At 41.0% G+C, this 27,877-nt stretch overlaps 2 protein-coding genes across 2 annotated transcripts; one reads left to right on the top strand and one right to left on the bottom strand.

Annotated features, from left to right (window-relative positions):
• Positions 1-90: 90 nt before the first annotated feature.
• On the bottom strand, positions 91-27,877 carry LOC118947703 (zinc finger protein 271-like; the record flags this gene model as incomplete). Its single annotated transcript, XM_036972701.1, has 3 exons — positions 91-1,709; positions 6,604-6,655; positions 26,744-27,877. Coding segments are annotated over 3 exons (2,289 nt in total), but the record flags the coding sequence as incomplete, so codon positions are not given.
• Positions 15,946-23,128, top strand: LOC118947707. The gene is made up of 5 exons (XM_036972706.1): positions 15,946-16,427; positions 17,372-17,469; positions 17,601-17,778; positions 19,140-19,203; positions 22,367-23,128. Exons 1-5 carry the CDS (start codon positions 16,190-16,192, stop codon positions 22,740-22,742), a joined length of 954 nt encoding a protein of 317 aa, XP_036828601.1. The 5' UTR covers positions 15,946-16,189; the 3' UTR covers positions 22,743-23,128.

Raw genomic sequence — 27,877 nt, 5'->3', positions numbered from 1 at the left:
TATAGCATTGTATTTGTTCAAACACAATTTTTTCCAACAGGTTGCTAAGAGCTACGTTTTTTTTTTTCATAATTCTTCATATAATTGATATTGGCTTCCTAATAAAGTTTATTATTTTTGTTGAGTTTGGTCACATAATTTCTCAATTTGCCGTACATAAGCCAGCCAGATGTGCAGCCAGACTTATTCGCTACTCATTTTGCCACATCTCTTTCAAACATACAGTTTTTTAAATTCCTCATCAATCCATGGAACCTTAACAGTTCTAACAGTCAGTTTCTTAACAGGTACATGTTACTCAATAATTGGAAGAAGCAATTTCATATGGTAAAAACAGGTCAACACATTATCAGTCAACAATATAAGACAATGGGAGCACTGTGTATGTTCTCTGATGAGTTGTGAGTCAATGAGATGTGAAATATCAATATACATGCTAAGAGAAGTCATTTCTCTCTCCTGTGTGGATTCAGGAGTGGTAATCTCCCCTCTGTGTATTTTCTCGTGTTGGATCAGGTTGTTTTAGGTTGTTTTTCTGGTTAAAACTCTTTCCACAATGCGGGCAGTGGTAAGCCTTCTCCTCTGTCTCGTGTTCTTTCAGGCTTCCTAAATGGGCAAAAGTTTTGCACCCTGGGAGGAGTGGTAATGCATCTCCCCTGTGTGTATTCTCTCATGTCTTTTAAGATTCCCTGACCAGCAGAAAAACTTTCCACACTGGGAGCAGTGGTAAGGCTTCTCCCCCGTGTGTATTCTCTCATGTTGTTTCAGGCCCCCCAACTTGTTAAAACACTTTCCACACTGGGAGCAGTGGTAAGGCTTTTCCCCTGTGTGTATTCTCTCGTGACTTTTCAGCTCCCCTGACCTGTTGAAACACTTGCCACACTGGGAGCAGTGGTAAGGCTTCTCTCCCGTGTGTATTAGCTCATGAGCTTTCAGGTGTCCTGACAGACTGAAACACCTTCCACACTGGGAGCAGTGGTATGGCTTCTCCCCCGTGTGTATTCTCTCGTGTTGTTTCAGGTCCCATAACCGGTAACAACCCTTTCCACACTGGGAGCAGTGGTAAGGCTTCTCTCCTGTGTGTATTCTTTCGTGTTTTTTTAGATCAACTGACCGTTTGAAACACTTTCCACACTGGGAGCAGTGGTAAGAATTCTCCCCTGTGTGTATTAGCTCATGGGTTTTCAGGTGTCCTGACTGGTTGAAACACTTTCCACACATGGAGCAGCGATAAGGCTTCTCCCCAGTGTGTATTCTCTCATGTTGTTTCAGATCCCCTGACAGGTTGAAACACTTGCCACACTGAGAGCAGTGGTAAGGCTTCTCCCCTGTGTGTATTCTCTTGTGTTGTTTCAGATTCCCTGACCAGGTGAAAAACTTTCCACATTGGGAGCAGTGGTAAGGCTTCTGCCCTGTGTGTATTCTCTCATGTTGTTTCAGGTCCCCTGACTGGTTAAAACACTTGCCACACTGCGAGCAGTGGTAAGGCTTCTCCCCTGTGTGTATTCTTTTGTGTTTTTTCAGACCCCCTGACCGGCTGAAACACTTTCCACACTGCGAGCAGTGGTAAGGCTTCTCCCCAGTGTGTATTCTCTCATGCTGTTTCAGGTCCCCTAACCAGTTACAACCCTTTCCACAGTAGGAGCACTGGTGTCTTCTTGCTGGTTTGGACGTCCCTGGCTCTGGTTTCTCTGAGTCTGGTCTTTCTCCTGCCAAAGACAGTGTGTTTTTTAAAATAGAGACCTAAATGAAACCTCCACATGATAAAACGGCCTTGCTACGAGGGTAAATCCTAATCAGATCCCTCAATAACCTAAGGCCAGTTTTAACAATCTTAGTGTGATTTTAAAACAAATGTAGAGTTTCCTGGTAATTACTGATAATGTTTACACTACTTATTTATTCATTCTGAATATGAATATACACTGCTCAAAAAAATAACGGGAACACTAAAATAACACATCCTAGATCTGAATGATCTTTACATAGTTGAATGTGCTGACAACAAAATCACACAAAAATCAATGGAATATCAACCCATGGAGGTCTGGATTTGGAGTCACACTCGTCACACGGCGTCTCCAGACTCTGTCACGTCTGTCACATGTGCTCAGTGTGAACCTGCTTTCATCTGTGAAGAGCACAGGGGGCCAGTGGTGAATTTGCCAATCTTGGCAAATGCCAAACGTCCTGCATGGTGTTGGGCTGTAAGCACAACCCCCACCTGTGGACGTCGGGCCCTCATACCACCCTCATGGAGTCTGTTTCTGACCGTTTGAGCAGACACACGAAAATTTGTGGCCTGCTGGAGGTCATTTTGCAGGGCTCTGGCAGTGCTCCTCCTTGCACAAAGGCGGAGGTAGGGGTCCTGTTGCTGGGTTGTTGCCCTCCTACGGCCTCCTCCACGTCTCCTGATGTACTGGCATGTCTCCTGGTAGCGCCTCCATGCTCTGGACACTACGCTGACAGACACAGCAAACCTTCTTGCCACAGCTCGCATTGATGTCCCATCCTGGATGAGCTGCACTACCTGAGCCACTTGTGTGGGTTGTAGACTCCGTCTCATGCTACCACTAGAGTGAAAGCACCACCAGCATTCAAAAGTGACCAAAACATCAACCAGGAAGCATAGGAACTGAGAAGTGGTCTGTGGTCCCCACCTGCAGAACCACTCCTTTATTGGGGGTGTCTTGCTAATTGCCTATAATTTCCACCTGTTGTCTATTCCATTTGCACAACAGCATGTGAAATTTATTGTCAATCAGTGTTGCTTCCTAAGTGGACAGTTTGATTTCACAGAAGTGTGATTGACTTGGAGTTACATTGTGTTGTTTCAGTGTTCCCTCTATTGTTTTGAGCAGTTTATATAACTTTCATAGATGTATGATACAGAATTCGACCGACAGTCGTGGCCAAAAGTTTTGAGAATGAAAAATATTACTTTCCACAAAGTTTGCTGCTTCAGTGTCTTCAGATATTTTAGTCAGATGTTACTATGGAATGATGAAGTATAATTACAAGCATTTCATAAGTGTCAAAGGCTTTTATTTACAATGACATGAAGTTGATGCAGTGTCAATATTTGCAGTGTTGACCCTTCTATTTCAAGACCTCTGCAATCCGCCCTGGCATGCTGTCAATTAACTTCTGGGCCACATCCTGACTGACGGCAGCCCATTCTTGCATAATCAATGATTGTAGTTTGTCAGAATTTGTGGGTTTTTGTTTGTCCACCCGCCTCTTGATGATTGACCACAAGTTCTCAATGGGATTAAGGTCTGGGGAGTTTCCTGGCCATGGACCCAAAATATTGACGTTTTGTTACCCGAGCCACTTAGTTATCACTTATGCCTTATGGCAAGGTGCTCCATCTTGCTGGAAAAGGCATTGTTCGTCACCGAACTGTTCCTGGATGGTTGGGAGAAGTTGCTCTCGGAGGATGTGTTGGTACCATTCTTTATTCGTGGCTGTGTTCTTAGGCAACATGGTGAGTGAGCCTACACCCTTGGCTGAGAAGCAACCCCACACGTGAATGGTCTAAGGATGCTTTACTGTTGGTGAGCGCAACCATCAGTCCTGTGTCATGCCTTGTCTTCTCCGGACAAGCTTTTTTCCGGATGCCCCAAACAATCGGAAAGGGGATTCATCAGAGAAAATGACTTTACCCCAGTCCTCAGCAGTCCAATCCCTGTAACTTTTACAGAATAGCAGTCTGTCCCTAATGTTTTTCCTGGAGAGAAGTGGCTTCTTTGCGGCCCTTCTTGACACCAAAAGTCTTCTCTTCACTGTGCGTGCAGATGCACTCACACTTTCCTGCTGCCATTCCTGAGCAAGCTCTGTACTGCCCCGATCCCGCAGCTGAATCAACTTTAGGAGACGGTCCTGGCACTTGCTGGACTTTCTTGGGTGCCCTGAAACCTTCTTCACAACAATTGAACCGCTCTCCTTGAAGTTCTTGATGATCGGATACATGGTTGATTTAGGTGCAATCTTACTGGCAGCTATATCCTTGCCTGTGAAGCCCTTTTTGTGCAAAGCAATGATGACGGCACATGTTTCCTTGCAGGTAACCGTGGGTGACAAATGAAGAACAATGATTCCAAGCACCACCTCCTTTTGAAGCTTACAGTTCATTTGCATGGCAAAGAGGGACTTTGCAATTTATCAGATCACTCTTCATAACATTCTGGAGTATATGCAAATTGCCATCATACAAACTGAGGCAGCAGACTTTATGAAAATTAACATTTGTGTCATTCTCAAAACTTTTGGCCACGACTGTACACACTTCCTTAAACATAAAATAAGTAAATAAGTAATTTTAAGTGGAAGTCCAAAACTAGTTTTTACGTCGCAGATACAAAGCACATCAGTAAAATCTCCCCGTTGTTGAAAGGGTTCGACACCTGCTGTTTTAGTGGCCCAATTTATTATTTAGAAGGTCACAGATTTTCAACATTTTGATTATCAATGATGTCATATTTTGTAAAGTAAAAAATAAGGTGAAAAATTTGGAAAGATGTTCCTAAAACTGATAGTAACTGCAATAAACAAATTATAAATGCAACATGTAAAGTGTTGGATGTTTAATGAGCTGGGAAAAAAAGATTGCAGAATTTTTTACATATAACAAATAACATGTATTCTCTGCCAAGATAATTCATCCACCTGACAGGTGCGGCATATCAAGAAGCTGATTGAACAGCTTGATTATTACACAGGTGCACCTTGTGCAGGGGAAATTAAAAGGGCACTCTAAAATGTGCAGTTTTGTCACACAACAATGCCACAGATGTCTCAGAGGGAGCGTGCAATTGGCATGCTGACTGCAGGAATGTCCATTTTGATATTGTTTTACATTGGAGAGAGACACAAAGCACATCAGTAATATTTCCCCGTTGTCGATAGGGTGGACACAGAGAAAAATTAGAACGGTCTTTAGAACGTTGTTTGAGGCTTCCACTGTGAAGGAGGGGGGAATGAGAGCTGTTTCAACCAGAGGTCTGCCAGAGTAGCATGAGCTGATCACGCGCTTACACGTGAGAGCGACCTGCGTTCCATTGCAATTCTAAAGACAAAGGATTCTCTGGTTGGAACATTGTTGAAGATTTATGTTCACAACATCCTAAAGATAGATTCTACACATCGTTTGACATGTTTTTACGAATTGTAATATATCTTTTTGAATTTTTCATCGGAACTTTCGCCTGGACTTGCCCGCGCCTCGTGAGTTTGGATTTGTTTACCAAACGTGTTAACAAAAGGAGGTATGAAAGTTACATATCTCTAAAAAATATTTTTGAATTTCACGCTCTGCCTTTTCAGCAGAATGTTGACTCCATAATGTTTCATCATTAGATGCTACAGTCCTCTAAGACTCCATAATGTTTCATCATTAGATGGTACAGGCCTCCTTTAAGACTCCATAATGCATAGTAGGCCATGTAATTTAAGGTAATCTGAAATATTTAGGACTAACTTATTCCTTGCCACCCATTCTGAAGTGTTGCTGTCATTTCAGTTTCCGTGGTAACTGACGTGTACAGTGTTGAGTCATCCGCATACAGACACACACTGGCTTTACTCAAATGTCGTTGGCATGTCGTTGGTAAAGATTGAAAAAGGTAGGTGCCAAACAGCTGCCCTGGGAATTCCTGATTCTACCTTGATTGTGTTGTACAGGCTTCCATTAAATAACATTCTCTGTGTTCTGTTAGACAGGTAGCTCTGGGGCGGCAGGTAGCCTAGTGGTTAGAGCGGTAGGCCAGTAACCAAAAGGTTGCTGGATCTTATCCCCGAGATGACAAGGTAAAACTCTGTCGTTCTGCCCCTGAACAAGGCAGTCCTAGGTCGTCATTGAAAATAAGAATTTGTTCTTAACTGACTTGCCTAGTTAAATAAAGGTTAGCTTTTTTTTATTTAACACTTTATCCACAATATAGCAGGGGGTGTAAAGCCATACGGGACCCTGGGCATCTTTCTTTTGGTGTTTCCAGATTCAGTAGAAAGGCCTCTTTAGTGTCCTAAGTTTTCATAACTGGGGGTGTAAAGCCATACGTTTTTTTCAGCAGCAGACTACGATCGATAATGTCAAAAGCCGCACTGAAGTCTAACAAAACAGCCCCAACAATATTTTTAATGTCATCAATTTCTCTCAGCCAATCAGTCATTTTTAAGTGCTGTGTTTATTGAATGTCCTTCCCTATAAGCCTGATCACAGCTTTCCTCAGTATTAGTTCATTAATTAACAGTGTCTAGAGTTTAGTTTGCCTGTTCAACAGTCTTGTAAAGATAGGGGGGTTGACTGGGACAGGCAATGTAATATCCATAATGTTTTAAGGATAAGTTTTTTGTAAAACATGAACCTTACATCAGATTATCTTGAAACTTCCTCTCTAAAGCTAACTTTCATCAAGGTTTTATATGGTCTATTGGTTTCTCTCTTTTCATTGGCAGAATCGTTTTTCAGTGTTATGATATTCATAACATCCATATCCACCAGTCTATCTTCCTGTCAACTAACAGAACTCTGCTGGTTGTCCTGGTAACAGTTACCAGTGGGCAGATCTATTGTATTTTTTCAAACTACACTACAGCACTTACTTTGATGAGTCAAATCTGATCCTTTCATCTCTTCTCCTCCTCCCACAGTTCCACTCAGCCCCGTTGTTTTCCTGCAGTCCACCAGCAGCACAGACAACCTCTTCATACCCAGCAGTAAGGTGCTACCGGGAGAGGTACGACACGGGGACTCCGGGAGGGAGGAAGGGTTAGCGTTGTCCTGGTAACCATAAAGAGGGGACACAGACACATATCATTATGGATGCTGATGTCACTGCTGCCATAAAGTGTTTTACAGAAACCCAGCCCAGCCCTCGATAGAGCAAGCTGTATGCTAGACCAGATCAAGCTGTACCATCTGGTGTTCTGATCTGGAGAGACTCTTCTCTGCCTCGTCAGCATCAGGATGTTGTTGAGACTCCGCAGAGGATCCAGGATAGTCATGTCTCTCTCCTGTGTGGACGAGAACATGAAACCGATTGTAAACTTATGATCTTCTATTGCAATCATAGGGTCTTACAAGAGTCATTAATATGTCTAAAAGGGCCTAAAATGGCCACTTTCATCATGATTTCCGAGAATATTGTTTGTGATGCAAATGTAAAAGGGTCGTTCCACAAATTGGTTGGCTTTTGCGTCCCATTGATCTTTTAAGTAGAAAATATGCACCAATATTGAATTTTAAAAGACTGTTACATTAGATGAGGTGCACTTTAATGTAGACCACATGGAGAATTCAATAAATCTAAATCTAAGTCCCCAAAATATATGTACCAAATGCAGATTTTACATTTAACAATTTATAGAGTATGAACCTTATTAAAGTGTAGAACTTCAGTAGAATGCCCTTAAAAACCCCACATTAGTTAAACAACGGCATAGTTTGTGCCCCTGTTTAAGACAGTACTCACTAGTGTTAATCTGATATTCTGTCTCCTCCTCTTTCACTCCCAAAACGTCTTCCTCCTTCACCTTTACTGAGATAGCATCCTCTTCCTCTCTAAAAGGTTCTATCTCTTCTTTCACTGTAACAGCCTCCTCTTCTTTCACTGTAACAGCCTCCTCTTCTTTCACTGTAACAGCCTCCTCTTCTTTCACTGTAACAGCCTCCTCTTCTTTCACTGTAACACACTCCTCTTCTTTCACTGTAACAGCCTCCTTTTCTTTCACTATAACAGCCTCCTCTTCTTTCACTATAACAGCCTCCTCTTCTTTCACTATAACAGCCTCCTCTTCTTTCACTGTAACAGCCTCATCTTCCACGACAATGTTCAGTCCCAGATCTTCTTTTTCCGTCCAGCAGACCACCTCTTCTTTAGCAGGGGAGGAGTAGTTTAGTGAACTCATGGTCAGGGATGTTAGCTAGCTAGTTAGCATTAGCGACTAGCCTAGTGCTAACCTCAGTATCAATCTTTAACACGTTTTCAAATTGAACAAGAACATTAGGTTAAAGGTCATCAGATGATAAGTCAACAGAAATGCGTTTAAAACACTGAGATTGGCTAATGTACAATAACATGGTCTAAAGAATCAATCTTTCAGTTTTATGTTGTCTAGCAGGCTACCGAGGTGGTTGAAAGAGAAGCCGTTTTGTTGTTCCTGAAGAAGCGTCCCGTCCAGTGCATTACACGTCACGCAAGAAGCATCACCTGAAAGTGGCACATCGCCATCTGCTGGCTGGAGTGGGTAACGCAGTTTGGAAACTAGTTACGGCATGTTGTATTGGAAAGAACGTCTTAATAATTTAACAATAAACTGATACATTTTCTCTTGCGTCTTACAAATAATAAGTTCCTGTACACAGACGTAGAAGCTTAATATGAATATGTAGATGATTAATAAATACTTCTATGAATAGGTAGTGTGTTAATACACATTTGCTCTGTTCATTTTCACAATTCGTTTTTATCTACATGTGACCATACTATTCCCTTAAAGCCACGCTCTATAAGATACAAATCATCCTGTAAACAACAGAACAAATGCATCACATGCAAATAGCACTTGATTATCTGTAGTGCTTTACACTGGGTAGACAAAACATTAAGAACACCTGCTCCTTCCATGACTTAGAAAGACTAGGTGAATCCAGGCTAAAGCTATGATCCCTTACTGATGTCACTAGTTAAATCCACCTCAGTCAGTGTAGATGAAGGGGGGAGTCAGGTTAAATAAGGATTTTTAAGCCGTGAGACATGAGACATGGACTGTGCATGTGTGCCATTCAGAGGGTAAATGGGGAAGACAAAATATTTAAGTTACTTTGAACGGGGTATGGTAGTAGGTGCCAGGCGCACCGGTTTGTGTCAAGAACTGCAACGCTGCTGGGTTTTTCAGCTCAACAGTTCCCATGTGTACCAAGAATGGTCCACCATCCAAACCGTGGCGGTCAGTGCCGTTTAAGATGAGGGAGGACCATTTTGTTTTTCATGGGCATGGCCTTATTTCTACTACAGCATGTTGGATGACTGTCATTCATATTCCATTCACCTTGTTCAATGTAACAGTGGTAGGTTTAGGCTACAACATGATACTAACATTTCCTGTATACTCATCATGAGGTAGCAACCTAGCTTATGAATGAAAGTTTAGAATGTAGGTTCACACAGGTCGAGAGAAAATGTTGAGGTGACAGACAGTGACACATTCAATATCGCCTTGCACACTCTCGCCTGCATCTAGCTGAAATAGAGGTTCTATTGGACAAATTCACGTATGTTTATCCTGGTTGTGTTCTGTTTAAGAAACGTTTGTCAACAGAATCGGCTGAATGAATACGCCCCTGATCATGCATAAACACAGTTCACTTTCATTACAGACACGTTGTATTCCTTCTTGCATCTATGTGCTCTCCTCTTATCACCTTCTCCCTTTGTTTCTGGACTTCAATTGCACAACACAACACAACACATTCCCTCAGAAGAGACTAATTGAGAGGCTCCTGCTGCCCTCAAGGGCACATTGACAGATTTTTCACCTAGTCCTCTCTGGGATTCAAACCAGGGATCTTTCAGTTACTGGCCCAACACCATTAACCGCTAGCCTACCTGCAGCAGGAGTCCCATGTTGACAGGAGAGCCCACCTTTATTTCTCCCTCATTATGAACATTCGTATTGGACAGCCTTACCTATAGAGTAGCACCACCACCCATCAGCCAGTTCTCTTCTTGATGTCAAAGCTGCAGTGTATTGTTGCTATAGGAGTTTTTGATTCATAATAATTCAAATTGTGAAAATAGAAGTGTACAATTTATATATATTTTTAATCAACTTTAAAATACTGTTTGAGTCTATGCAGATGTATAATCTGAATAGGAAAATACATTATCAATAAATAGTTTACATCAACATACCGAGCCACAATCTGTAAAATGTGACCATACTATTTATTTCAAGACCCTCTGTCAGATATAAATCATCAGAGTGGGAAACCAACTGACATGGAAACAATGGAGCAAATGTATCACAATCAGAGGGGTGTATTATGACATCAGATAGAACTGCTCAGACATTCCAAATATCACTTGATTATCAGAGGAGTGTATTATGACATCAGATAGAACTACTCAGACATTCCAAATCAGGCTTCATCCATATCATGAAGGTGGATATTGATCCAACCATTTCCAAAGTAATGACCAGGCTGATGGAAACAGGATATGCTTTTACAATTTTATAAATGAAGACAGACAATTTGTTGGTTTGTTTTACATGGTGGGGTCTTTTTGTGTCAGTAAAAATGAATAGGTGATAAATGGCGGTGGAAACTCCTTTATGCGCAAATATTTATTTAATAACCATCATATCGAAGTTAACTTGGAGTCATGTGATGAAATGTTGATTGGTCCTCCCACTATGACTTGGGAAACCATGCAGTTTATTAGGCTACAGATGAAATAAGTTATGAACTTCACAGGGTGGTGAAACTACATGTGATGAGCTTGATGCTCCTTTCCAATACATTTTGATGGTCTTATTCTGGTGACATGATGATCGATGCTTGGTTGTCATTTGACAAATAAAATAATATCTCTCTTATCCATAATAATCTCATCGTGTAGGTAGCCTACCAACACTGTACAGTTGTGGCCAAAAGTTTGGAGAATGACACAAATATACATTTTCACAAAGTCTGCTGCCTCAGTTTGTATGATGGCTATTTGCATATACTCCAGAATGTTAAGAAGAGTGTTCAGATGAATTGCAAATAATTGCAAAGTCCCTCTTTGCCATGCAAATGAACTGAATCCCAAAAACCATTTCCACTGCATTTCAGCCCTGCCACAAAAGGACCAGCTGACATCATGTCAGTGATTCTCTCGTTAACACAGTGTGTTGACGAGGACAAGGCTGGAGATCACTCTGTCATGCTGATTGAGTTCGAATAACAGAATGGAAGCTTCAAAAGGAGGGTGGTGCTTGGAATCATTGTTCTTCCTCTGTCAAACATGGTTACCTGCAAGGAAACACGTGCCGTCATCATTACTTTGCACAAAAAGGGCTTCACAGGCAAGGATATAGCTGCCAGTAAGATTGAAACTAAATCAACTGTTGTGTCTTTGACTATGCCGGATTAAGTGATATAACATGCTATTCTATAAAATCCTTTCTCTGTAATAGTATTACCTGATTGAGCTAATCATGTAAATGTAATTAACTAGAGAGTCGGGGCACCACAAAATAATATTTATAGAGCAGTTATCTTTCGAATAAACTCTTAAAGACCTAGCAATATTTTACATCAATAGCAGTCAATATTAATCGTCACCTTATTTCAGTCTCATCTGAAAGTTGTAAATTCTTGGTTATCTTCACGAACCCTGGTGAACAAGTTGAATCAGCAATACAACATTGGGTTTATTTATTTACTAAATACCTAACTAATCACACAGAATTACATATACACATAATTAATCATACCTTGATCACAAATTATGTCATAAAGGAAAACGTCCCTAGCGGACAAAGCAGATATGACAGCTGGTTACACAAAAGAAAATGGGTGAAAATGAATGGAAGAGCGGGAAGTCTGAGGAACAAAGGGAGAAGCTGTGCTATTGTAAATACAGTATCTTATGCATTCTAAATTATCACCCATTTGGAAAAGGAAAATGCAATAAATATTTACTCTGAGCTGCGCTTCAGTAGGTTGGTGGTAGCTGGAAAGCCGTGTTGCCCAACAGAGTCCTTTGAAGAGTGTCTCTGGTGGTGAACGGGAAACGTTGTAGTAACGTCATTGTGTGGTAGACGGGATACTCTGTCTGTTCTTTCCTAGCCCACATTTGCAGCTGCTGTTGCTAACTCAACGGCTAGGAGGTATCACTTCTGTAGTGAATGAGAGTTAAAAGTTCATACCATTCGCAACCAAAGCTCACGCTGAGGTTGGCTTCGTTCTGTAGTTAATATCTGAACCATTCTGACATCGGATCGTCATCCTAATGTCTCCAAGACAGGAGGTTACATTTTCGTCAAGGCTTTATATAGTGGAGGGAGAAGGGTGTGTTTGCATAGTTTTATAACCCATGTCTCTTCACAGGGGCGGGCCACTGATTGAGCAGAGCCCTAACCTTATGAAAACCCAAATCTCTCATTTGGAAGCTAAAATTACATTTAATCTTTTCACCAATAATTTTATATTCAAACATTTAAGTTGAACAACAATTCCATGTGAATCCGATAACTACAATGTGCAGACTTTCCACTGTAGAGTTTATGTCATTCTATCATTGATGAGAATGTCTCAGATAACAATCGAACTGACATCATATTCATTAAGTACCACCGCATATGTTCAACTGGTCCGATTACCAAAATATGGTTCATTTCCCCCCACATTCTGATGTTCCCAGAATCTCTATGTTAACCAAGGGATTTACAAATGTCACATCAGTAGGGTAGAGAGAGGAAAAGGGGGGGGGGGGGTATTTATGACTGTCATAAACCTACCCCCAGGCCAGCGTCGTGACACAACCATATATCGGATCATCAAGAACTTCAAGGAGAGTGGTTCAATTGTTGTGAAGAAGGCTTCAGGGCGCCCAAGAAAGTCCAGCAAGCGCCAGGACCGTCTCCTAAAGTTGATTCAGCTGCGGGATCGGGGCACCACCAGTACAGAGCTTGCTCAGGAATGGCAGCAGGTAGGTGTGAGTGCATCTGCTCGTACAGTGATGCAAAGACTTTTGGAGGATGGCCTGGTGTCAAGAAGGGCAGCAAAGAAGAAACTTCTCTCCAGGAAAAACATGAGGGACAGACTGATATTCTGCAAAAGGTACAGGGATTGGACTACTGAGAACTGGGATAAAGTCATTTTCTCTGATGAATCCTCTTTCCGATTGTTTGGGGCATCCGGAAAAAAGCTTGTCCGGAGAAGACAAGGTGAGTGCTACCATCAGTCTTGTGTCATGCCAACAGTAAAGCATCCTGAGACCATTCATGTGTGAGTTGCTTCTCAGCCAAGGGAGTGGGCTCACTCACAGTTTTGCCTAAGAACACAGCCATGAATAAAGAATGGTACCAACACATCCTCCAAGAGCAACATCTCCCAACCATCCAGGAACAGTTTGGTGACGAACAATGCCTTTTCTAGCATGATGGAGCACCTTGCCATAAGGCAAAAGTGATAACTAAGTGGCTCGGGGAACAAACATCGATATTTTGGGTCCATGGCCAGGAAACTGAGAGAGGGGCCCAAGCCCACCCAAGCTATTTTATTAAAAGATAAAAAACAGAAATACCTTATTTACATAACAGTAATTATTCAGACCCCTTGCTATGAGACTGTCAGAGCAAAAACCAAGCCATGAGGTCGAAGGAATTGTCCGTAGAACTTCGAGACAGGATTACTTCTTGGGAAGGGTACCAAAACACTTCTGCAGCATTAAAGGACCCCAAGAACACACTGTGGTGAAGAAGGTGCAACAGAGCCTCTTCAACATCAGGAGGCACCTAAAACCCTCACACAGTTTTACAGATGCACAATGAAATGACCCCAAGAACACACTGTGGTGAAGAAGGTGCAACAGAGCCTCTTCAACATCAGGCTTGTCACCTAAAACCCTCACACAGTTTTACAGATGCACAATGAAAGCCATAGGAAGTTGGTTGCAATTTCAGATTAATCCACCAGAAAAGACAGAACATTCTGGTTACTAATTGATAAAAATAATAATAATAATAAAACCCCCATTATTTCTATTTCTACTTTGCACATTATTCCACTGCAAATCTACCATTCCAATTGTTTACTTGCTATATTGTATTTACTTCGCCACCATGGCCTTTTTTGCCTTTACCTTCCTTATCTCACCTCATTTGCTCACATTGTATATAGACTTATTCTTCTCCTGTATTATTGACTGTATGTTTGTTTTACTCCATGTGTAACTCTGTGTTGTTGTATGTGTGGAACTGCTTTGCTTTATCTTGGACAGGTCGCAATTGTAAATGAGAACTTGCCTACCTTGTTAAATAAAGGTGAAAAAAAGTAATAATAATTAAAGACCAAAATTGGTTAAAGAAAATTATGAACCTCTGCAGATTTAGCTACGAAGAGACAGAATCATTTGATCATTTTAGATAATTTGTTTTGGTACTGTCCATATGTGGCTTGTTTTTGGTCGCAGGTGAAGGAATGGCAACATTTACCTGGAGCTAACTCTGCAGACAGCACTACTGGGGGATTTGAAAAATTATAGTAAATTGATCAATAATATAATAATACATTTAGCAAACATGTTTATTTTTAATTTACTATCTGCAGAAACTATGAGAATATAAAGGTCAAGAACTTTTGTGAAACAGCACAGTTAAAAATATATGGCAAATAGAAATCAAACGGGGTGGTCTTCAGAGATAGATGAGAGAGGTTTAGGGTAACTGAAGGATAGGACTGGATGGTCTTCAGAGATAGATGGGAGAGGTTTAGGGTAACTGAAGGATGGGACTGGATGGTCTTCAGAGATCGATGGGAGAGATTTAGGGTAACTGAAGGATAGGACTGGCTGGTCTTCAGAGATAGATGGGAGAGGTTTAGGGTAACTGAAGGATAGGACTGGCTGGTCTTCAGAGATAGATGGGAGAGGTTTAGGGTAACTGAAGGATAGGACTGGCTGGTCTTCAGAGATAGATGGGAGAGTTTTAGGGTAACTGAAGGATAGGATTAAAAACAAACTAAATATAACTATTGTATAACACATTGTCTGTAAAATGTACATAGTATGTATAAGCTGGACATAGAAGCCTGAAAGTTGTTGTGCATTAGTTTCCTCCAATCAGGGAAGGGGTGACAGGGTTAGTGGAAAACAAAGGAAAATATATGTTTATACATACAGTGCCTTTAGAAAGTATTACAAATGTATATATTTTTTAAACAGAAATAACTTATTTACATAAGTATTCAGACCCTTTGCTATGAGAATCGAAATTGAGCTCAGGTGCATCTTGTTTCCATTGATCATCCTTGAGATGTATCTACAACTTGATTGGAGTCCACCTGTGGTAAATTCAATTGATTGGACATGATTTGGAAAGGCACACACCTGTCTATATAAGGTCCCACAGTTTACAGTGCAAGTCAGAGCAAAAACCAAGCCATGAAGTGGAAAGAATTGTCCGTAGAGCGCCGGCACAGATATGGGGAAGGGAGACAACAACAAAAAATATGCCGCATTGAAGTTCCCAAAGAACACAGTGGCTACCATCGTTCTTAAAAGGAAAAGTTTGGAACCACCAAGGCTCTTCCTAGAGCAGGCCGCCTGGCCAAACTGCGCAATCAGGGGAGAAGGGCCTTGGTCTGGGAGGTTACCGAGAACCTGATGGTCACTCTGACAGAGATATAGAGTTCCTCTGTGGAGATGGGAGACACCAACACTCGCCTAAATAGCCCATATGCCACCATAGGAAGTGTTATGTGTTGTTCGCGATGAGCCTTGGTCAATTTAGCTCAGCGTATGCCACCCTATTCTATCTGTCACCTTTTATTTAACCAGGTAGGCTAGTTGAGAACAAGTTTTCATTTACAACTGCGACCTGGCCAAGATTAAGCATAGCAGTGTGAACAGACAACACAGAGTTACACATGGAGTAAACAATTAACAAGTCAATAACACAGTAGAAAAAAAAATTGTCTATATACATACCTAATCCTGCCTAATAGGCAGGCCAATCCTGGAGGAAAGTATTGGCTGTAAGAAGTAAGAACATAACATCTGGTTATTTTTAAATTACTTCTTATGACATTGCTTGCCAGACTGAACATTGTAGTTCATATTTTCTAGTCTGCGTTACCCACTCCAGTCAGCAGATGGCGATATGAATTTTTCAGGTGATGCTTCCTACGTGACGTATAATCTAGTGGACGGGACAGGAGGCTTCTTCAACGGCGACAAAAGGCTTCTGATTTAACCACGCTGTGCACATTGGAGCTCTTTAGACCAATCTTGCGTATATTACTCTTAGTGTTTTAAACATAATTCGGTTTACATATCTACTGGTTCATTTAAACGTAATTTGCTTGTTAAATTATCAAATGTGTTACATTGATACTGCATTAGGCTAATCTCCCGGAGCATAAACTCACTAATCTAGACGGAGAAAGAAACTGGTGAAAGGAGGCAAAGAAGCTTGAAGAATGAATAAGGAGGCTATCACATTGAAACAAGAGGATGATATTACAGTGAAAGAGGAATATGGGAACGAGGTTGTCAAAGTGGAAAAAGAGGTAGAAGCTTTCAGAATCAAAAAGGAGGAAGATGCCGTAAAATTGAAAGAGGAGGAAGACCCTTTTGGAGTAAAAGAGGAGGATATCTCAATAAAAGAGGAAGACGTTTTGGGAGTGAAAAATGAGACTGAAGATCCGATTACCACCAGTGAGTACTGTCTTAAAAACGGGCACAAACTATGCAGTTGTTTTTAAAGGGGCATTATCCTGAAGTTCTACACTTGAATATGTTGTTCAGTACTGTAGGAATTGTTTATTAAGGGGCAATCTGCCATCGGTACATATATTTTTGGAACTTCAAAAATGGATTTATTGAATTCTCTATGTGGTCTATATTAAAGTGCACTTATTCTAGTATAGCCGGGTTTTAAAATATAATATACAGTGCATTTCTACTTAAAATATCAAGTGGACGCAAAATGCACCCATTTTGTGGAACGGCCCTTTTACATTTGCATCACAGTGGTGGGAAAAGTAGCCAAGTAAAAGTGAGTCACCCAGTAAAATACTACTTGAGTAAAAGTTAAAATATACTGAACTATCAAAAGTATATAAATCATTTCAAATTCCTTATATTAAGCAAACCAGATGGTGCCATTTTCTTGTTTGTTTTTATTTTATTGACGGATAGCCAGGGACACACTCCAACTCTCTGACAATATACAATTGAAACGTGTGTTTAGTGAGTCCGCCAGATCAGAGCCAGTAATGATTACCAGGGATGTTCTCTTGATTAGTGAGTGAATTGGACCATTTTCCTGTCCTGCTAAGCCTTTGAAATGTAATGAGTACTTTTGGGTGTCAGGGAAATGTATGGAGTAAAAAGTACATTTTCTTTATGTACGTAGTGAAGTAAAAGTACAATTAGTCAAAAATAGTAAAGTACAGATTCCCCAGAAAGCTACTTAAATAGTACTTTAAAGTATTTTTACTGAAGTACTTTACACCACTGATCACAAACAATATAAAAAACACAATTAAAGTGGCTAATTTAGTCCCCTTTTAGATATGTATTCATTCCTCCTGTAAGACTCTGTGATTGCAATAGAAGTAGATAAGTTTACCATATTTTTGATGTTCTCATTCACGCAGGAGACAGACATGACTATTGTGGATCCTCTGGGGAGCCTCAACAACATCCTGATGCTGACGAAGTAGAGAAGAGTCTCTCCAGATCAGAACACCAGATGGTACAGCTTGGTCTGGTCTAACATACAGCTTGCTCTCAGGGTCTGGTCTGGGCTTCTGTAAAGCACTTTTTCAACAGTGACATCAGCTTCCATAATGATATGCGTCTGTGTCCCCTCTTTATGGTTACCAGGACAACGCTAGCCCCTCCTCCCTCCCGGAGTCCCCGTGTCGTACCTCTCCCGGTAGCACCTTACTGCTGGGTATGAAGAGGTTGTCTGTGCTGCTGGTGGACTGCAGGAAAACAACAGGGCTGAGTGGAACTGTGAGAGGAGGAGAAGAGATGAAAGGATCAGATTTGACTCATCAAAGTAAGTGCTGTAGTTTAGTTTTAACAAATATAATAGATCTTCCCACTGGTATCTGTTACCAGGACAACCAGCAGAGTTCTGTTAGTTGACATGAAGATGGACTAGTATCTTTTACCAGTGGGGCTGTCCCCGACTAATACAAATCTTGTTTGACTTTAGCCACCTGTTCTTTTCACCAATCAATTGGTGCAAATTTTAAACATGTATTTCTATATATACACTACCGTTGAAAAGTTTGGGGTCACTTAGAAATGTCCTTGTTTTTGAAAGAAAATATATTTTTTTGGTCCATTAAAATAACATTGACAATCAAAGCCACAAATGCTGATGCTCCAGATACTCAACTGGTCTACAGGAGGCCAGTTTTATTGCTTCTTTAATCAGAACAACAGTTTTCAGCTGTGCTAACATAATTGCAAAAGCGTTTTCTAATGTTCAATTCGCATTTTAAAATGATAAAACTTGGATTAGCTAACACAACGTGCCATTGGAACACAGGACTGATGGTTGATAATAATGGACCTCTATGTAGATAATAATGGGCCTCTATGTAGATAATAATGGGCCTCTATGTAGATAATAATGGGCCTCTGTGTAGATAATAATGGGCCTCTGTAGATAATAGTGGGCCTCTGTATAGATAATAATGGGCCTCTGTATAGATAATAATGGGCCTCTGTATAGATAATAATGGGCCTCTGTATAGATAATAATAGGCCTCTGTATAGATCATAATGGGCCTCTATGTAGATAATCTGCCATTTTCCGCTACAACATTCGCAATGTCTACACTGTATTTATGATAAATGTAATGTTATTCTAATTGACAAAAGGACATGTATATCCTAACACGATCCGTTTTGTAAACAGCATTCTGCATGAATTCCGACTCTTTCAACTTGCAACAAAACAATTTTATGAAATCAAATTTTGTTAGCAATCAAACATAGCTTAACACGGTCAAGTTGGGTTTCTGTGCAATCCTCAGACACTCTAGAAGGCAACCAAACATGTTTCATAATTCTACATTACGTATTGGCTATACAAGACCTGAATTAGCCCATGAAGGGTCTTGGACCAATGACCACCTATCGTTTTGAAACCTCGCTAGATAGCCAATGAGCTGGGATTTCCAGCAGTATGTGAACGCCGTTTGTAGGACAAACAGCCATCATGCTAGAGCTGTGCACAACAGAGTTCATTCTCTGGTGAAAGGAAACCAGATGCACGGTAGTTTACGTTTCACAGCAGTTCGTTCTCTTCTACAGACTTCTCAAGTCTGAAAAAGTTAAACATGGTTACTAAGAGTGGAAAAGCTAAATCTCAGTCCAAGTATAATCATTTTGATGATATTATTGCAGAAATTGACCAACAGAGTGACACAGAAGGAATGGATGAGGACTCTGCGAGTGACCAGAGTTTTGAGTAAGTAAAACAAGTTTTTACTTCTCATGCTAATGCAGTTGTTTAAATGGTTGCATATTTATTTATATATACACACACACACACACACACAGTCAAAGTTTACATACACTTAGTTTGGAGTCCTTAAAACTCGTTTTTCAACCACTCCACAAATTTCTTGTTAACCTCTCTGGTACAAGTGCGTCCCACCTCGACAACAGCCAGTGAAATTGCAGGGCGCCAGATTAAAAACAACAGAAATCCCATAATTAAAATTCCTCAAACATACAAGTATTATACACCATTTTAAATATAAACTTGTTGTAAATCCAGCCATATTGTCCTGTTTCAAATAGGCTTTACGGCGAAAGCACACCAAACAATTGTTAGGTCAGCCCCTAGCCACAGAACCATACAGCCATTTTCCAACCAAGGAGAGGTGTCACAAAAGTCAGAAATAGCGATTAAAATTAATCACTTACCTCTGATCATCTGGTGTCACTCCCAGGTCTCCATGTTAAACGATAAATGTTTGTTTTGTTCGATAATGTCCCTCTTTATGACCAAAAAAAAACCTTTTTGTTCGCACGTTTAGTCCAGTAATCCGAATGCACAAGGTGCGGGCACAAAGTCCAGACAAAAAGTTTTTTTAAAGTACAATAAAAGTTTGTAGAAACAGGTCAAACTGTAGTATGATCTAAAATAAGGACGCGCGACAACGAGGTTCTAGCTCCAGCCTGTTTATTAACCTAACCCTCGCATGTCCTACATAGGTACGGATACCCCCAAGGGACATCCTACTACATCTTCCCCTCTCCCATGAACAAGAACTCAACATGCATAATCACTGAAGCATAACTGAAATGCAATTTGGAAACCAGTATTATTCTCTAACATGCTAATTCCCATCCTGAAACCGTATGAAAGCATTCAATCACACAGTATGAACATTAACTTAGGTACAGTCTCTTTTTGCTGGGTATGTTCCCCAGCAGTATGTTTTCTCCACGTAACATAGTCTTTCAGCCACTGGTGGCTTCACATCCCTTTCTGGGTGCGCTTTTGGCTCTGAGCATTCTCTCTCCTTCACCCTCTTTTTGTGCATTTTCTGTGGCCTCAGTCTGTGTGGCTGGTAGATCTGGAAGAGCTCTGAGGTGTGTTTTGTTCCTTCGTACCTCTTCTGAGCCTGTGTCCACCACATAGGAGCGTGGGGCATCCGCTTTCCTCAGCACTATTGCTGGTGTCTTTGAGTTTGTAATCCACACACGTTGACCTTCGGTCAGCTCTGGCCTCTCCTTAGCACGGTGTCTCCAATTTAAAGTCTCCAGTTTGCGTTTGTTTCAGCCGTTTGTCCCTCTCAGCGAAGGCCTTCCTGTTAGGCCATCGGGGTTTAAGCTGAGCCGGCGAGACAGGCAATGGGGAACGCAGCCTCCTGCCCATCAGGAGCTCGGCAGGCGACGGCCCATAATGCAGTGGTGTAACTCTGTAAGCTAACAGAGCCCTGTATGGATCCTTGTTCTTTTTTCAGCAGTCCCTTGACTGCTTTCACAGCTCTCTCTGCCTCACCATTACTCTGCGCATGGTAGGGGCTACTGGTCACATGTATGAAGTCATATTCTGCGGCAAAAGCAGAAAAGGAGCTTGCAGAGAACTGGGGAGCGTTATCTGTAACCAGGACCTCAGCGACCCCTTGCCTGGAAAACATTTACTTTAATCCATTGATAAGACCAGCTGATGTGGTTATGGGTGTCTCTGCTATGTCTTAAGTCTTTGTTTGGTGGATAGGCTTTCAATGGAAAAACAGCCTTTCATAATAATAGTCCTTCCTGGTTGGATTTTCCTCGTTTTCACCTGCCATATCCATTCTGTTATACTCGCAGACATTATTTTAATTTTTGGAAACTTTAGTTTTCTACCCAAATCTACTAATTATATGCATACCCTAGCTTATGGACCTGAGTAGCAGACAGTTTAAAAACCTGTCTAGGACAGGCGTTCCTCTAGGGAAACGTTTCAACAGAAATTGCCCGAAATGTCATTATTATAAATATTTAACTTCAATTAAATCAGAAGTGCAATACACCAAATGAAAGCTAAACCTCTGGTTAATCTAGCCACCATGTCAGAATTCAAAAAGCTTTACTGCAAATGTGATTATTGATCAGAAATAGCAATACAATTCATCAATTACCTTTTGAAGATCTTCTTCTTTTGGCAACACTAAAGGTCACGACAAAACAATAGTGTCGTTTTGTTCGATATAATCCATTTTTATAGCCTAACAGGAAACATTTTGTAAACGGCTTGTCGTAAATTCAGTGTCCTTCAACTTTGGACGTAACGTTCGATGTAATTACTCAATCTAAACGGACGTTTATCGAGTCATGTTTGGTTTCATTGCATTCCTCTGTTTGTTAGTAAAACAACCACACTTCATGGTTCTTTTCCGGGACATAATGACCAAAAGGAACTGATTTGAACACGGCAAACAATGACCTAATTGCGCACCAATGATGTGATCGGTTCTTCGTTGATTGACTGTATTTTGGACCAATGACCACTGATCGTCTTGAAATCTAGCTGGGTAGATAGCCAATGAGCTCAGGTAAACGACAACATGTGATGGTTCTATCCAGGAAGACTATTGTTTGTGGGAAACTCAAGCGTATAGACACAACCATTCGCCATTGAAAACTCTACGAGGCCACGCTGGTTACGTGCAGCATTTCAGAGAAGAATTATGGCAAGTAAATCTTTAAAATCGAAGACAAAGTATACAGATCTACACGATATCATTGATGAGATTGATAGAGATAGTGACAGTGAATTACTACAAGATGAGTCAGACCAGACAGTGACTATTCTTTTGACTCTAAATGGAGAAGATTCTGTGTTGGATTGGTGAGTAACGTTGTTTGAAATGAATCATATTAAATATTATTCATTTGAGTTGTTTCAGATATTTTTATATTTTTTGCCAGATATAAAATATGACATGAAATATAAAGTACACATAAGTATAAAGTAAGCATTGCTCTACATTGTGGGTGTATCTGTGTGTCTGTATATATTACATATATTTTTACATGTCCATTCCATGTTTAGATAAAATACAACACCTCACCTTAGTGGATGTTTACTTACTCTATATATAATCTGTGTCTGTTTTGTCTTTATTTCACAGTCCCAGCGATTCTGATTGGGAGCCCATACTGCCAAGGTGCAAATCCCCCACTGAAGCTGGTCCATCCAGCCGGACCCCTGCTGTCTCCGGCACCACACCTACCCCCGCCCGGCCATCAAGAGGTGTGGAGCCGGTGACAAAGAAGCGGAGGAAGGGAACCTCTGTCCCTTCTGCTCCTTCAACCAGTGGTGTGCACATGCTTAAATTCCTTATTGCAGGCAGGAATGAGTGCAAAAGGGGCTTAGTAAGGAGGCTTCGTTGTGCTCTTTGCAAAAAGAAATCCTCTGTCGGCTGCACCACCTGTTCAGTGACCCTCTGCTTCACAGCAGAAAGAGACTGCTATGGGCTATGGCATCAGCAGCGCAATATTGTGTAGAGGGTCTTCACATTATTGAACATTGAACGTGTAAATAGTTACCCTTGTTATTTAAAAAAAAATGTAATTATTCATTTAAAATTTTGGTATTTTAAATTTTTTTCTTCAATTTTTCCAATATATTTTTGGGGGTATTTTTGTATATAGTTATTTGCATCGATGTTCCAATTCGGTACATTTGGGAAACTTGTGAGGGACACCTGGGTGACTTCATGCCCAATGGCATGTGCCTCAGTCATTCCTAGAGGTATCTGTCTGAAACTTTGGTCAAATACTGTTGCCTACTTATGTTCTTATTTGAAATTAGCCCCAGTATCATAACTGAATGTTTGGCTGTTCTTGTTTATTTTAAAGATGCGACAACATTAAAATAACAGAAAAACGTCTGTTTATTTCCTTGTATTTTCTTCTACCAGATTTGTGTTATATTCTCCTACATTCAATTCACATTTACACAAACTTCAGTGTTTTTTTTTTCAAATGGTACCAAGAATATGCATATCCTTGCCTCTGGGCCTGAGCTACAGGCCGTTAGATTAGGGTATATCTTCAGGCGGCAATTGCACAAAGTAGGGGGTAGCTCTAAGAGGTTATTAATTTGGGCACGCTTTTCATCCGGAGGTGAAAATACTGCCCCCTGCACAAGAGGTTAACAAACTATAGTTTTGGCAAGTCAGTTAGGACTTCTACTTTGTGAATGACACAAGTAATTTTTCCAACAATTGTTTAGACAGATTATTTCACTTATAATTACTGTATCACCATTCCAGTGGGTCAGAAGTTTACATGCACTAAGTTGACTGTGCCTTTTAATAAACAGCTTGGAAAATTCCAGAAAATTGTCATGGCTTTAGAAGCTTCTGATTATTCTAATTGACATTTGAGTCAATTGGAGTTGTACCCGTGGATGTATTTCAAGGCCTACCTTCAAACTCAATGCCTCTTTGCTTGACATAATTGGAAAATCAAAAGAAATCAGCCAAGACCTCCGATGAAGGAATATAGACCTCCACAAGTCTGGTTCATCCTTGGGAGCAATTTCCAAATGCCTGAAGGTACCACGTTCATCTGTACAAATAATAGTATGCAAGTATACACACCATGGGACCACGCAGCCGTCATACCGCTCAGGAAGAAGACGTGTATATGTATATACTGTACTCTATATCATCTACTGCATCTTTATGTAATACATGTATCACTAGCCACTTTAACTATGCCACTTTGTTTACATACTCATCTCATGTATCTTGCCTATGCCGCTCTGTACCATCACTCACTCATATCTTTATGTACATATCCCCTTACACTTGTGTCTATAAGGTAGTAGTTTTGGAATTGTTAGCTAGATTACTTGTTGGTTATTACTGCATTGTCGGAACTAGAAGCACAAGCATTTCGCTACACTCGCATTAACATCTGCTAACCATGTGTATTTGATTTGATTTGTTCTGTCGCCTAGAGATGAACGTGCTTTGGTGCGAAAAGTGCAAATCAATCCCAGAACAACAGCAAAGGACCTTGTGAAGATGCTGGAGGAAACAGGTACAAAAGTATCTATAGCCACAGTAAAACGAGTCATATATCAACATAACCTGAAAGGCCGCTCAGTAAGGAAGAAGCCACTGCTCCAAAACCCCCATAAAAAAAGGCAGACTACGGTTTGCAACTGCACATGGGGACAAAGATTGTACTTTTGTAGAAAAGTCCTCTATTCTGATGAAACAAATATAGAACGGTTTGTCCATAATGACCGTTTGGAGGAAAAAGGGGGGTGGCTTGCAAGCCGGAGAACACCATCCCAACAGTGAAGCACGGGGGTGACAGCATTGTGTTGTGGGGGTGGTTTGCTGCAGGAGGGACTGGTTGCACTTCACAAAATATATGGCATCATGAGGATGGAAAATTATGTGGATATATTGAAGCAACATCTCAAGACATCAGTCAGGAAGTTAAAGCTTGGTCGCAAATGGGTCTTCCAAATGGACAATGACGCCAAGCATACTTCCAAAGTTGTGGCAAAATGGCTTAAGGACAACAAAGTCAAGGTATTGGAGTGGGCATCACAACACCCTGACCTTAATGCTATAGAAAACAGATCATTTTACCCTTTTAAAAATAGTTATAGGGGGAGGTCCGGGGGATGTTTGTCTTTGAAAGGGTCATTGTAATATTTAAGATATTTCTCGTCGGAAGGCATGGACCAAAGCGCAGCGTGGTAAGTGTTCATGATTTTTATTTAATCAAAAAACATTCCAACAAAATAATAAAGAGAAGAACAAACAGTTCTGTAAGGCAAATCAACTATACAGAAAACAAATACCCCAAAAACACAGGTGGAAAAAGGCTGCCTAAATATGATTCCCAATTAGAGACAACGATAGACAGCTGCCTCCGATTGGGAACCACACTCGGCCAAAACAAAGAAATACAAAAACACAGAAAAAGGAACATAGAATGCCCACCCTAGTCACACCCTGGCCTAACCAAAATAGAGAATGAAAGCTTCTCTATGGCCAGGGCATGACAGCCGTTCTGTTCTGGGCCAGCTGCAGCTTTACTAGGTCTTTCCTTGCAGCACTGGACCACACGACTGGACAATAATCAAGATTAGACAAAACTAGAGCCTGCAGAACTTGCTTTGTGGAGAGTAGTGTCAAAAAAGCAGAGCATCTCTTTATTATGGCTAGACCTCTCCCCAGCTTTACAACCATTGAATCTATATGTTTTGACCATGACAGTTTATAATCTAAGGTAATGCCAAGTAATTTAGTCTCCTCAACTTGTTCAACAGCTACACAATTCATTACCAGATTCAGCTGAGGTCTAGAACTTAAGGAATGATTTGTACCAAATACAATGATCTTAGTTTTAGAGAGGTTCAGGACCAGATTATTACTGGCCACGCATTCCAAAACAGACTGCAACTATTTGTTAATGGTTTTAGTGACTTCATTAGCTGTGGTTGCTGGTAGCTTATATAGTTGAATCATCAGCATACATGGACACACATGCTTTGTTTAATGCCAGTGGCAGGCCATTGGTAAAAATAGAAAAGAGTAGAGGGCCTAGAGAGCTGTCCTGCGGTACATCACACTTCATATGTTTGACATTAGAGAAGCTTCCATTAAAAACCCTCTGAGTTCTATTAGATAGATAGCTCTGAATCCACATTATGGCAGAGGTTGAAAAGCCATAGCACACACATTCTTAAACAACAGGTTATGGTCAATAATATCAAAGGCTGCACTGAAATCTAACCACAATCTCCCACAATCTTCTTGTTATCAATTTCTCTCAACCAATCATCAGTCATTTGTGTTAGTGCAGTACATGTTGAGTGCCCTTCTCTGTAAGCATGCTGAAAGTCTGTTGTTCATTTGTTTACAGAAATATAGCATTGTATTTGTTCAAACACAATTTTTTCCAACAGGTTGCTAAGAGCTACGTTTTTTTTTTCATAATTCTTCATATAATTGATATTGGCTTCCTAATAAAGTTTATTATTTTTGTTGAGTTTGGTCACATAATTTCTCAATTTGCCGTACATAAGCCAGCCAGATGTGCAGCCAGACTTATTCGCTACTCATTTTGCCACATCTCTTTCAAACATACAGTTTTTTAAATTCCTCATCAATCCATGGAACCTTAACAGTTCTAACAGTCAGTTTCTTAACAGGTACATGTTACTCAATAATTGGAAGAAGCAATTTCATATGGTAAAAACAGGTCAACACATTATCAGTCAACAATATAAGACAATGGGAGCACTGTGTATGTTCTCTGATGAGTTGTGAGTCAATGAGATGTGAAATATCAATATACATGCTAAGAGAAGTCATTTCTCTCTCCTGTGTGGATTCAGGAGTGGTAATCTCCCCTCTGTGTATTTTCTCGTGTTGGATCAGGTTGTTTTAGGTTGTTTTTCTGGTTAAAACTCTTTCCACAATGCGGGCAGTGGTAAGCCTTCTCCTCTGTCTCGTGTTCTTTCAGGCTTCCTAAATGGGCAAAAGTTTTGCACCCTGGGAGGAGTGGTAATGCATCTCCCCTGTGTGTATTCTCTCATGTCTTTTAAGATTCCCTGACCAGCAGAAAAACTTTCCACACTGGGAGCAGTGGTAAGGCTTCTCCCCCGTGTGTATTCTCTCATGTTGTTTCAGGCCCCCCAACTTGTTAAAACACTTTCCACACTGGGAGCAGTGGTAAGGCTTTTCCCCTGTGTGTATTCTCTCGTGACTTTTCAGCTCCCCTGACCTGTTGAAACACTTGCCACACTGGGAGCAGTGGTAAGGCTTCTCTCCCGTGTGTATTAGCTCATGAGCTTTCAGGTGTCCTGACAGACTGAAACACCTTCCACACTGGGAGCAGTGGTATGGCTTCTCCCCCGTGTGTATTCTCTCGTGTTGTTTCAGGTCCCATAACCGGTAACAACCCTTTCCACACTGGGAGCAGTGGTAAGGCTTCTCTCCTGTGTGTATTCTTTCGTGTTTTTTTAGATCAACTGACCGTTTGAAACACTTTCCACACTGGGAGCAGTGGTAAGAATTCTCCCCTGTGTGTATTAGCTCATGGGTTTTCAGGTGTCCTGACTGGTTGAAACACTTTCCACACATGGAGCAGCGATAAGGCTTCTCCCCAGTGTGTATTCTCTCATGTTGTTTCAGATCCCCTGACAGGTTGAAACACTTGCCACACTGAGAGCAGTGGTAAGGCTTCTCCCCTGTGTGTATTCTCTTGTGTTGTTTCAGATTCCCTGACCAGGTGAAAAACTTTCCACATTGGGAGCAGTGGTAAGGCTTCTGCCCTGTGTGTATTCTCTCATGTTGTTTCAGGTCCCCTGACTGGTTAAAACACTTGCCACACTGCGAGCAGTGGTAAGGCTTCTCCCCTGTGTGTATTCTTTTGTGTTTTTTCAGACCCCCTGACCGGCTGAAACACTTTCCACACTGCGAGCAGTGGTAAGGCTTCTCCCCAGTGTGTATTCTCTCATGCTGTTTCAGGTCCCCTAACCAGTTACAACCCTTTCCACAGTAGGAGCACTGGTGTCTTCTTGCTGGTTTGGACGTCCCTGGCTCTGGTTTCTCTGAGTCTGGTCTTTCTCCTGCCAAAGACAGTGTGTTTTTTAAAATAGAGAC

This window comes from Oncorhynchus mykiss, unplaced genomic scaffold, assembly GCF_013265735.2.
Source record: "Oncorhynchus mykiss isolate Arlee unplaced genomic scaffold, USDA_OmykA_1.1 un_scaffold_190, whole genome shotgun sequence".
Taxonomy (NCBI): Eukaryota; Metazoa; Chordata; class Actinopteri; order Salmoniformes; family Salmonidae; genus Oncorhynchus; species Oncorhynchus mykiss.
Note: the sequence above shows the minus strand (reverse complement) of the source record. Positions and strands in the feature narration are given on the sequence as shown.